Source organism: Nerophis lumbriciformis, linkage group LG02 (assembly GCF_033978685.3).
Source record: "Nerophis lumbriciformis linkage group LG02, RoL_Nlum_v2.1, whole genome shotgun sequence".
NCBI classification, from domain to species: domain Eukaryota; kingdom Metazoa; phylum Chordata; class Actinopteri; order Syngnathiformes; family Syngnathidae; genus Nerophis; species Nerophis lumbriciformis.
In genome coordinates, this window is record NC_084549.2 from 68,295,001 (window position 1) to 68,308,564 (window position 13,564).

The window sequence follows — 13,564 nt, forward strand, 5'->3', positions numbered from 1 at the left end:
ATTTATATATATACTCAACAAGTATTTATCCAGTGTAAAATCATTAAGAGAATATCTTCATGTGCAATGCTGACCTAGCAAAGAGGCAGTGTTGACATGTTAGAGATGTTGAAGTGTGATGACAATATGTTTGTGTTTGAAGAGGATTGTGCAGAAGGGGAAGAAGTGGACAGAATCCTTGGAGAGCAGCAAAAGTCTGACTTTATTCCACAAACATTCTTCACAGGTGAGATGACAACTTCCTTCCCGCAGCAGCACAACACAAAGTGATGCATGCACACAATCACACAACACAAATACCCAGGTGTGGCGAAAGTACTTCACCTGTGCAGGTGACACAGGACACGGTGTGTTCAAGGCACCAGTGACAGTCGTAAATTTCAAACGTCATCGTCTGTTGACTTAGCAGCCGTGATGTGTTTGTGTCGCGGTAAACAAAACGAGTACTACTACTATACAACTGCAGTAACTAGTACTACTACTGCTGTTACTAGAATAGCATAAGATCAACTAGTACTACTGTTACTGCAGTAACTACTACTACTACCGCTGTTACTAGAATAGCATGATATTAACTAGTACTACAGTAACTAGTACTATTACTAGAGTAGCATAAGCTCAACTAGTACTACTGTTACTGCAGTAACTAGTACTGCTGTTATTAGAGTAATCTAAGATCAACTAGTAGTACTACTACTATCCCTACAGTAGCGCAAGACAAACTAGTAGTACTACTGCTGTTACTAAAGTAACACAAGTTAAACTAGTACAACTACTGCTGTAACTAGAGTAGCATAAGATCAACTAGACTACTGTTACTGCAGTAACTAGTACTACTGCTGCTGTCACTAGAGTAACATAAGATCAACTAGCACTACTGTTACTGCAGTAACTAGTACTACTACTGCTGTTACTAGAGTAGCATAAGATCAACTAGTACTTCTGTTACAGCAGTAACTAGTACTATTACTGCTGTTATTAGAGTAACCTAAGATAAAGTAGTATTACTACTACTGTCACTACAGTAACACACAATAAACTAGTACTATTACTGCTGTTACTATAGTAGCACAAGACAAACTAGTAGAACTACTGCTGTTACTACAATAACACAAGATAAACTAGTAGTGGTACTGCTGTTACTACAGTAACACAAGGCAAATTAGTAGTGGTACAGCTGTTACTACAGTAACACAAGATAAACTAGTAGTACTACTGCTGTCACTACAGTAAAACAATATAAACTAGTAGTACTACTGCTGTCACTACAGTAACACAAGTTGAACTAGTAGTACTACTGCTGTTACTACAGTAACACAAGATAAACTAGTAGTAGTACTGATGTTACTACAGTAACACAATATAAACTAGTAGTACTACTGCTGTTACTACAGTAGCACAAGATAAACTAGCAGTAGTACTACTGCTGTTACTACAGTAACACAAGATAAACTAGTAGTTCTACTGCTGTTACCACAGTAACACAAGATAAACTAGTAGTACTACTGCTGTTACTACAGTAACACACGATAAACTAGCAGTAGTACTGATGTTACTACAGTAACACAATATAAACTAGTAGTACTACTGCTGTTACTACAGTAGCACAAGATAAACTAGCAGTAGTACTACTGCTGTTACTACAGTAACACAAGATAAACTAGTAGTAGTACTGATGTTACTACAGTAACACAATATAAACTAGTAGTACTACTGCTGTTACTACAGTAGCACAAGATAAACTAGCAGTAGTACTACTGCTGTTACTACAGTAACACAAGATAAACTAGTAGTTCTACTGCTGTTACCACAGTAACACAAGATAAACTAGTAGTACTACTGCTGTTACTACAGTAACACACGATAAACTAGCAGTAGTACTACTGCTGTTACTACAGTAACACAAGATACACTAGTAGTTCTACTGCTGTTACTACAGTAACACAAGATAAACTAGTAGTACTACTGATGTTACTACAGTAACACAAGATAAACTAGTAGTGGTACTACAGCTGTTACTACAGTAACACAAGTTGAACTAGTAGTACTACTGCTGTTACTACAGTAACACAAGATAAACTAGTAGTACTACTGCTGTTACTACAGTAGCACAAAATAAACTAGTAGTAGCACTGCTGTTACTAACTAGTAGTAGTACTACATCATTTTACTTTCTGACCAACACTGTGATGACTCTACGAGCACAAAGCTGACATTTCTCTCACTACAGTCACAAAAAAACACTCTAAGAAAAAAATCCAGCGCTTTCTTCTGAGCACCATATTGCAAATAAATATCTCACTTTATTGCAAAGAAATATGAAAAATAAGGCCGAGATCAGTTAGTGGCTTGTTGTCAGGAACAGTGTGATGGTCTGTGCTTACTTCAGGTGTCCAAAACACTGTGGGACATTCTAACGTTAGATACTGTGTGTGAGAAATAGCCTCTGCTGAGTTCAAGTGTCTAACATAGTGGAGGACATTCAAATGTTACTTTGGGTGTCTGCAGTCTTGCAGGACTTAATGTGCTGAGTTCAAGTGTCTAACATAGTGTAGGATATTCAAAAGTTACTTTGGGTTGCTGTAATCTTGCAGGATTTAATGTGCTGAGTTCAAGTGTCTAACATAGTGTGGGACATTCAAATGTTACTTTGGGTGTCTGCAATCTTGCAGAATTTAATGTGCTGAGTTCAAGTGTTTAACAAAGTGGAGGAAATTCAAATGTTACTTTGGGTGTCCGCAATGTTGCGGGACTGAATGTGCTGAGTTCAAGTGTCTAACATAGCGTAGGACATTCAAATGTTACTTTGGGTTTCTCTAATCTTGCAGGACTGAATGTGTTGAGTTCAAGTGTCTAACATAGCGTAGGACATTCAAATGTTACTTTGGGGTTCTCTAATCCTGCATGACTGAATGTGTTGAGTTCAAGTATCTAACATAGTGTGAGACATTCAAATGTTACTTTGGGTTTTTGTAATCTTGTAGGATTAAAGGTGCTGAGTTCAAGTGTCTAACATAGTGTAGGACATGCTACTTTGGGGATTTGTAATCTTGTAGGAGTAAATGTGCTGAGTTCAAGTGTCTAACATAGTGTAGGACATTCAAATGTTACTTTGGGTTTCTCTAATCTTGCAGGACTGAATGTGTTGAGTTCAGGTGTCTAACATAGCGTAGGACATTCAAATGTTACTTTGGGTTTCTCTAATCCTGCATGACTGAATGTGTTGAGTTCAAGTATCTAACATAGTGTGAGACATTCAAATGTTACTTTGGGTTTTTGTAATCTTGTAGGATTAAATGTGCTGAGTTCAAGTGTCTAACATAGTGTAGGACATTCAAATTTGACATTGGGTGACTGTAATCCTGCAGTACTGAATGTGCTGAGTTCAAGTGTCTAACATAGTATAGGACATTCAAATTTTACTTTGGGTTTCTCTAATCTTGCAGGACTGAATGTGTTGAGTTCAAGTGTCTAACATAGCGTAGGACATTCAAATGTTACTTTGGGTTTCTCTAATCCTGCATGACTGAATGTGTTGAGTTCAAGTATCTAACATAGTGTGAGACATTCAAATGTTACTTTGGGTTTTTGTAATCTTGTAGGATTAAAGGTGCTGAGTTCAAGTGTCTAACATAGTGTAGGACATGTTACTTTGGGGGTTTGTAATCTTGTAGGAGTAAATGTGCTGAGTTCAAGTGTCTAACATAGTATAGGACATTCAAATTTTACATTGGGTGACTGTAATCCTGCAGTACTGAATGTGCTGAGTTCAAGTGTCTAACATAGTGTGGGACATTCAAATGTTACCTTGGGTGTCTGCAATTTTGCAGGACTGAATGTGCTGAGTTCAAGTGTCTAACATAGCGTAGGGCATTCAAATGTTACTTTCGGTTTCTCTAATCTTGCAGGACTCAATGTGTTGAGTTCAAGTATCTAACATAGTGTAGGACATTCAAATGTTACTTTGGGTTTTTGTAATCTTGTAGGATTAAAGGTGCTGAGTTCAAGTGTCTAACATAGTGTAGGACATGTTACTTTGGGGGTTTGTAATCTTGTAGGAGTAAATGTGCTGAGTTCAAGTGTCTAACATAGTATAGGACATTCAAATTTTACATTGGGTGACTGTAATCCTGCAGTACTGAATGTGCTGAGTTCAAGTGTCTAACATAGTGTGGGACATTCAAATGTTACCTTTGGTGTCTGCAATTTTGCAGGACTGACTGTGCTGAGTTCAAGTGTCTAACATAGCGTAGGGCATTCAAATGTTACTTTCGGTTTCTCTAATCTTGCAGGACTCAATGTGTTGAGTTCAAGTATCTAACATAGTGTAGGACATTCAAATGTTACTTTGGGGGTTTGTAATCTTGTAGGACTTAATGTGCTGCGTTCAAGTGTCTAACATAGTGTAGGACATTCAAATGTTACTTTGGGTGACTGTAATCCTGCAGGACTGAATGTGCTGAGTTCAAGTGTCTAACATAGTGTAGGACATTCAAATGTTACATTGAGTGACTGTAATCCTGCAGGACTGAATGTGCTGAGTTCAAGTGTCTAAAATAATTCTGGTCATTAAACTATATTACACATAATATAAAATCAATAAATTGTATCTCCTTTGATTCATTTGTATTCTTACAGTTATTAAAAAAAAATGACAAAGTATTTAAATATTATTTTTGGGTGGATGACATATTTACCCGCGACCCCGAAAGGGACAAGCGGTAGAAAATGGATGGATGGATGGATGACATATTTATTCATAGAGTTCAACTTTCTTGTATGTTTATTACATTGCAGATTGTTGCCTGTGGTTAGTTCAAGTGTCTGTAAGAAGCTGGGGAATTTGACCACAGTAAGGCTTGAGTTGCATTCACAGCCTGAAAGGTTTCATGTTGTTGCAAACAAAGAAAAGCAAAAAGAACAATTCAAAGAGAAAAACAGAAGACAAAGATTTGATTTGAAATTGGAAGATTTAAAAAAGCAAAAGCAAAATGTGTTTTAGCACACGCGTGTAGAAGTGAAGAAGCGGTTGCTAGGTTACACGTTGATGGCCTGCGGTTGCTAGGTTACACGTTGATGGCGTACAGTTGCTAGGTTACACGTTGATGTGTGTGGTTGCCAGGTTACACGTTGATGGCGTGTGGTTGCCAGGTTACACGTTGATGGCGTACGGTTGCTAGGTTACACATTGATGGCGTGCGGTTGCTAGGTTACACATTGATGGCGTGTGGTTGCTAGGTTACACATTGATGCGTGTGGTTGCCAGGTTACACGTTGATGGCGTGTGGTTGCCAGGTTACACGTTGATGTGTGTGATTGCTAGGTTACACGTTGATGGCGTGTGGATGCCAGGTTACAGGTTGATGTGTGTGGTTGCCAGGTTACAGGTTGATGTGTGTGGTTGCTAGGTTACAGGTTGATGTGTGTGGTTGCTGGGTTATAGGTTGATGGCGTGTGGTTGCCAGGTTACACGTTGATGGCGTGTGGTTGCTAGGTTACACATAGATGGCGTGCGGTTGCTAGGTTACACATTGATGGCGTGTGGTTGCTAGGTTACACATTGATGCATGTGGTTGCTAGGTTACACGTTGATGGCGTGAGCGTGCTTCTTGCACAAAGGTTTGTCCTTCTTGGAGTAGAAAGGTTGGCCTTCCAGGTTGATGTGACACACCTGCAAGTACACACACTCCTCACTTTGCAGCACAGTACTTCATCTACACAATACTACAACAACGCAGTACTTTAAGAAGTATTGTCGGAGGGAAGGAGGAGGAGCTTACCGCGCACACGAAGCAGGTGTCATGCCAGGTGTGACCCAAAGCTTCGATGAATTTATCTCCAGCTTCCACTGGGAAGTCACAGCCGTGACATTTGGTGCTGAAGAGCGCCACGTAATCTGAGGAGGACATCTTTGTTAGCATCATCTTTGTTAGCAACATCTTTGTTAGCATCATCTTTGTTAGCAACATCTTTGTTAGCATCATCTTTGTTAGCAACATCTTTGTTAGCATCATCTTTGTTAGCAACATCTTTGTTAGCATCATCTTTGTTAGCATCATCTTTGTTAGCAACATCTTTGTTAGCATCATCTTTGTTGGCATCATCTTTGTTAGCAACATCTTTGTTGGCATCATCTTTGTTAGCAACATCTTTGTTAGCATCATCTTTGTTAGCATCATCTTTGTTAGCAACATCTTTGTTAGCATCATCTTTGTTGGCAACATCTTTGTTGGCATCATCTTTGTTAGCAACATCTTTGTTAGCATCATTTTTGTTAGCAACATCTTTGTTAGCAACATCTTTGTTGGCAACATATTTGTTGGCAAACTCTTTGTTAGCATCATTTTTGTTGGCAACATCTTTGTTAGCAAACTCTTTGTTAGCAACATCTTTGTTAGCAACATCTTTGTTGGCAACATCTTTGTTAGCATCATCTTTGTTGGCAACATCTTTGTTAGCAACATCTTTGTTAGCAACATCTTTGTTAGCATCATTTTTATTGGCAACATCTTTGTTAGCAACATCTTTGTTGGCAAACTCTTTGTTAGCAAACTCTTTGTTGACATCATCTTTGTTAGCAACATCTTTGTTGGCAAACTTTTTGTTGGCAACATCTTTGTTAGCATCATTTTTATTGGCAACATCTTTGTTAGCAACATCTTTGTTGGCAAACTCTTTGTTAGCAAAATCTTTGTTGGCATCATCTTTGTTAGCAACATTTTTGTTAGCAACATCTTTGTTAGCAACATCTTTGTTGGCAATATCTTTGCTAGCAACATCTTTGTATGCAACATCTTTGTTAGCAACATCATCTGAGGAGGACATCTTTGTTAGCAACATCTTTGTTGGCAACGTAATCTGAGGAGGACATCTTTGTTAGCATCATCTTTGTTAGCAACATCTTTGTTAGCATCATCTTTGTTAGCAACATCTTTGTTAGCAACATCTTTGTTAGCAACATCTTTGTTGGCAACATCTTTGTTGGCAATATCTTTGCTAGCAACATCTTTGTATGCAACATCTTTGTTAGCAACATCATCTGAGGAGGACATCTTTGTTAGCAACATCTTTGTTGGCAACGTAATCTGAGGAGGACATCTTTGTTAGCATCATCTTTGTTAGCAACATCTTTGTTAGCAACATCTTTGTTGGCAACGTAATCTGAGGAGGACATCTTTGTTAGCATCATCTTTGTTAGCAACATCTTTGTTAGCATCATCTTTGTTAGCAACATCTTTGTTAGCAACATCTTTGTTAGCAACATCTTTGTTAGCATCATTTTTATTGGCAACATCTTTGTTGGCAAACTCTTTGTTAGCAAAATCTTTGTTGGCAACATCTTTGTTAGCAACATTTTTGTTAGCAACATCTTTGTTAGCAACATCTTTGTTGGCAACATCTTTGTTAGCAACATTTTTGTTAGCAACATCTTTGTTAGCAACATCTTTGTTGGCAATATCTTTGCTAGCAACATCTTTGTATGCAACATCTTTGTTAGCAACATCATCTGAGGAGGACATCTTTGTTAGCAACATCTTTGTTGGCAACGTAATCTGAGGAGGACATCTTTGTTAGCATCATCTTTGTTAGCAACATCTTTGTTAGCATCATCTTTGTTAGCAACATCTTTGTTAGCAACATCTTTGTTAGCAACATCTTTGTTGGCAATATCTTTGCTGGCAACATCTTTGTATGCAACATCTTTGTTAGCAACATCATCTGAGGAGGACATCTTTGTTAGCAACATCTTTGTTGGCAACGTAATCTGAGGAGGACATCTTTGTTAGCATCATCTTTGTTAGCAACATCTTTGTTAGCAACATCTTTGTTGGCAACGTAATCTGAGGAGGACATCTTTGTTAGCATCATCTTTGTTAGCAACATCTTTGTTAGCATCATCTTTGTTAGCAACATCTTTGTTAGCATCATCTTTGTTAGCAACATCTTTGTTAGCAACATCTTTGTTAGCATCATTTTTATTGGCAACATCTTTGTTAGCAACATCTTTGTTGGCAAACTCTTTGTTAGCAAAATCTTTGTTGGCAACATCTTTGTTAGCAACATTTTTGTTAGCAACATCTTTGTTAGCAACATCTTTGTTGGCAATATCTTTGCTAGCAACATCTTTGTATGCAACATCTTTGTTAGCAACATCATCTGAGGAGGACATCTTTGTTAGCAACATCTTTGTTGGCAACGTAATCTGAGGAGGACATCTTTGTTAGCATCATCTTTGTTAGCAACATCTTTGTTAGCATCATCTTTGTTAGCAACATCTTTGTTAGCAACATCTTTGTTAGCAACATCTTTGTTGGCAACATCTTTGTTGGCAATATCTTTGCTAGCAACATCTTTGTATGCAACATCTTTGTTAGCAACATCATCTGAGGAGGACATCTTTGTTAGCAACATCTTTGTTGGCAACGTAATCTGAGGAGGACATCTTTGTTAGCATCATCTTTGTTAGCAACATCTTTGTTAGCAACATCTTTGTTGGCAACGTAATCTGAGGAGGACATCTTTGTTAGCATCATCTTTGTTAGCAACATCTTTGTTAGCATCATCTTTGTTAGCAACATCTTTGTTAGCAACATCTTTGTTAGCAACATCTTTGTTAGCATCATTTTTATTGGCAACATCTTTGTTGGCAAACTCTTTGTTAGCAAAATCTTTGTTGGCAACATCTTTGTTAGCAACATTTTTGTTAGCAACATCTTTGTTAGCAACATCTTTGTTGGCAACATCTTTGTTAGCAACATCTTTGTTGGCAACATCTTTGTTGGCAACATCTTTGTTAGCAACATCTTTGTTGGCAACATCTTTGTATGCAACATCTTTGTATGCAACATCTTTGTTAGCAACATCATCTGAGGAGGACATCTTTGTTAGCAACATCTTTGTTGGCAACGTAATCTGAGGAGGACATCTTTGTTAGCATCATCTTTGTTAGCAACATCTTTGTTAGCAACATCTTTGTTGGCAACGTAATCTGAGGAGGACATCTTTGTTAGCATCATCTTTGTTAGCAACATCTTTGTTAGCATCATCTTTGTTAGCAACATCTTTGTTAGCAACATCTTTGTTAGCAACATCTTTGTTAGCATCATTTTTATTGGCAACATCTTTGTTGGCAAACTCTTTGTTAGCAAAATCTTTGTTGGCAACATCTTTGTTAGCAACATTTTTGTTAGCAACATCTTTGTTAGCAACATCTTTGTTGGCAACATCTTTGTTGGCAACATCTTTGTTGGCAACATCTTTGTTGGCAACATCTTTGTTGGCAACATCTTTGTTAGCAACATCTTTGTTGGCAACATCTTTGTATGCAACATCTTTGTATGCAACATCTTTGTTAGCAACATCATCTGAGGAGGACATCTTTGTTAGCAACATCTTTGTTGGCAACGTAATCTGAGGAGGACATCTTTGTTAGCATCATCTTTGTTAGCAACATCTTTGTTAGCATCATCTTTGTTAGCAACATCTTTGTTAGCAACATCTTTGTTGGCAACGTAATCTGAGGAGGACATCTTTGTTAGCATCATCTTTGTTAGCAACATCTTTGTTAGCATCATCTTTGTTAGCAACATCTTTGTTAGCAACATCTTTGTTAGCAACATCTTTGTTAGCATCATTTTTATTGGCAACATCTTTGTTGGCAAACTCTTTGTTAGCAAAATCTTTGTTGGCAACATCTTTGTTAGCAACATTTTTGTTAGCAACATCTTTGTTAGCAACATCTTTGTTGGCAACATCTTTGTTGGCAACATCTTTGTTAGCAACATCTTTGTTGGCAACATCTTTGTTGGCAACATCTTTGTTAGCAACATCTTTGTTGGCAACATCTTTGTTAGCAACATCTTTGTTGGCAACATCTTTGTATGCAACATCTTTGTATGCAACATCTTTGTTAGCAACATCATCTGAGGAGGACATCTTTGTTAGCAACATCTTTGTTGGCAACGTAATCTGAGGAGGACATCTTTGTTAGCATCATCTTTGTTAGCAACATCTTTGTTAGCATCATCTTTGTTAGCAACATATTTGTTAGCAACATCTTTGTTAGCAACATCTTTGTTGACAACATCCTTGTTGGCAACATCTTTGTTGACATCATCTTTGTTGGCAACATCTTTGTTGACATCATCTTTGATAGCAACATCTTTGTTGGCAACATCTTTGTTGGCAACATCTTTGTTGTCAACATCTTTGTTAGCAACATCTTTGTTGGCAACATCTTTGTTAGCATCATTTTTATTGGCAACATCTTTGTTGGCAAACTCTTTGTTAGCAAAATCTTTGTTGGCAACATCTTTGTTAGCAACATTTTTGTTAGCAACATCTTTGTTAGCAACATCTTTGTTGGCAACATCTTTGTTAGCAACATTTTTGTTAGCAACATCTTTGTTAGCAACATCTTTGTTGGCAATATCTTTGCTAGCAACATCTTTGTATGCAACATCTTTGTTAGCAACATCATCTGAGGAGGACATCTTTGTTAGCAACATCTTTGTTGGCAACGTAATCTGAGGAGGACATCTTTGTTAGCATCATCTTTGTTAGCAACATCTTTGTTAGCATCATCTTTGTTAGCAACATCTTTGTTAGCAACATCTTTGTTAGCAACATCTTTGTTGGCAATATCTTTGCTGGCAACATCTTTGTATGCAACATCTTTGTTAGCAACATCATCTGAGGAGGACATCTTTGTTAGCAACATCTTTGTTGGCAACGTAATCTGAGGAGGACATCTTTGTTAGCATCATCTTTGTTAGCAACATCTTTGTTAGCAACATCTTTGTTGGCAACGTAATCTGAGGAGGACATCTTTGTTAGCATCATCTTTGTTAGCAACATCTTTGTTAGCATCATCTTTGTTAGCAACATCTTTGTTAGCAACATCTTTGTTAGCATCATCTTTGTTAGCAACATCTTTGTTAGCAACATCTTTGTTAGCATCATTTTTATTGGCAACATCTTTGTTAGCAACATCTTTGTTGGCAAACTCTTTGTTAGCAAAATCTTTGTTGGCAACGTCTTTGTTAGCAACATTTTTGTTAGCAACATCTTTGTTAGCAACATCTTTGTTGGCAATATCTTTGCTAGCAACATCTTTGTATGCAACATCTTTGTTAGCAACATCATCTGAGGAGGACATCTTTGTTAGCAACATCTTTGTTGGCAACGTAATCTGAGGAGGACATCTTTGTTAGCATCATCTTTGTTAGCAACATCTTTGTTAGCATCATCTTTGTTAGCAACATCTTTGTTAGCAACATCTTTGTTAGCAACATCTTTGTTGGCAACATCTTTGTTGGCAATATCTTTGCTAGCAACATCTTTGTATGCAACATCTTTGTTAGCAACATCATCTGAGGAGGACATCTTTGTTAGCAACATCTTTGTTGGCAACGTAATCTGAGGAGGACATCTTTGTTAGCATCATCTTTGTTAGCAACATCTTTGTTAGCAACATCTTTGTTGGCAACGTAATCTGAGGAGGACATCTTTGTTAGCATCATCTTTGTTAGCAACATCTTTGTTAGCATCATCTTTGTTAGCAACATCTTTGTTAGCAACATCTTTGTTAGCAACATCTTTGTTAGCATCATTTTTATTGGCAACATCTTTGTTGGCAAACTCTTTGTTAGCAAAATCTTTGTTGGCAACATCTTTGTTAGCAACATTTTTGTTAGCAACATCTTTGTTAGCAACATCTTTGTTGGCAACATCTTTGTTAGCAACATCTTTGTTGGCAACATCTTTGTTGGCAACATCTTTGTTAGCAACATCTTTGTTGGCAACATCTTTGTATGCAACATCTTTGTATGCAACATCTTTGTTAGCAACATCATCTGAGGAGGACATCTTTGTTAGCAACATCTTTGTTGGCAACGTAATCTGAGGAGGACATCTTTGTTAGCATCATCTTTGTTAGCAACATCTTTGTTAGCAACATCTTTGTTGGCAACGTAATCTGAGGAGGACATCTTTGTTAGCATCATCTTTGTTAGCAACATCTTTGTTAGCATCATCTTTGTTAGCAACATCTTTGTTAGCAACATCTTTGTTAGCAACATCTTTGTTAGCATCATTTTTATTGGCGACATCTTTGTTGGCAAACTCTTTGTTAGCAAAATCTTTGTTGGCAACATCTTTGTTAGCAACATTTTTGTTAGCAACATCTTTGTTAGCAACATCTTTGTTGGCAACATCTTTGTTGGCAACATCTTTGTTAGCAACATCTTTGTTGGCAACATCTTTGTTGGCAACATCTTTGTTAGCAACATCTTTGTTGGCAACATCTTTGTTAGCAACATCTTTGTTGGCAACATCTTTGTTAGCAACATCTTTGTTGGCAACATCTTTGTATGCAACATCTTTGTATGCAACATCTTTGTTAGCAACATCATCTGAGGAGGACATCTTTGTTAGCAACATCTTTGTTGGCAACGTAATCTGAGGAGGACATCTTTGTTAGCATCATCTTTGTTAGCAACATCTTTGTTAGCATCATCTTTGTTAGCAACATATTTGTTAGCAACATCTTTGTTAGCAACATCTTTGTTGACAACATCCTTGTTGGCAACATCTTTGTTGACATCATCTTTGTTGGCAACATCTTTGTTGACATCATCTTTGATAGCAACATCTTTGTTGGCAACATCTTTGTTGGCAACATCTTTGTTGTCAACATCTTTGTTAGCAACATCTTTGTTGGCAACATCCATGTTGGCAACATCTTTGTTAGCATCATCTTTGTTAGCAACATCTTTTTTTTTTTGCCAACATCTTTGTTAACAACATCTTTGTTTTGCAACATAATCTGAGGAGGTAATTTTTGTTGGCAACATTTTTGTTGGCAACATCTGTGTTAGCAACATGTGTGTTAGCATGTTAGCAGGAGGAAGCTAACCTTTCTCGCAGTAAGGTTCTCCATCCTCCATGTGGAAGAGACTGTTGCCAAAAGGTTTTCCACAGGCGGCGCACACGAAACATGTGGTGTGCCACGTCTGCCTCAGAGCGTGCATCACCTCCTGCAACACAACAACAATCTTTGTCAAGCTTTATGTACTTGTCCTAGTTTGGCATAGTTGACGTAGTTTGGCATAGTCGGTGTAGTTTAACAAATTCATCGTCATTTTGCATAGTTATCATCTTTTTATGTAGTTTGATGTAGTTGTTGTATTTTAAGTAGTTGTTGTAGTTTGATGTACAACCCCCGTTTCCATATGAGTTGGGAAATTGTGTTGGATGTAAATATAAATGGAATACAATGATTTGCAAATCATTTGTTGAACAGTTTAAGAAAAACCTTTCTCAACCAGCTATTGCAAGGAATTTAGGGATTTCGCCATCTACGGTCCGTAATATCATCAAAGGGTTCAGAGAATCTGGAGAAATCACTGCACGTAAGCAGCTAAGCCCGTGACCTTCCATCCCTCAGGCTGTACTGCATCAACAAGCGACATCAGTGTGTAAAGGATATCACCACATGGGCTAAGGAACACTTCAGAAACCCACTGTCAGTAACTACAGTTGGTCGCTACATCTGTAAGTGCAA

At 37.6% G+C, this 13,564-nt stretch overlaps 1 protein-coding gene across 4 annotated transcripts in view; it reads right to left on the reverse strand.

The window, feature by feature from the left end:
- Positions 1-2,166: 2,166 nt before the first annotated feature.
- LOC133610945 (LIM domain-binding protein 3-like) overlaps positions 2,167-13,564 on the reverse strand; it is a 73,970-nt gene continuing 62,572 nt past the window's right edge. For all 4 annotated transcript variants that reach the window (XM_061967753.1, XM_061967744.1, XM_061967735.1 and 1 more), the window contains 3 exons: positions 12,917-13,037; positions 5,781-5,896; positions 2,167-5,671 (listed from right to left, as the gene is read on the reverse strand). In XM_061967753.1, the coding sequence (XP_061823737.1) occupies positions 5,582-5,671; positions 5,781-5,896; positions 12,917-13,037 (327 nt within the window). In that variant the 3' untranslated portion in view covers positions 2,167-5,581. The remainder of the gene's footprint in view (positions 5,672-5,780; positions 5,897-12,916; positions 13,038-13,564) is intronic.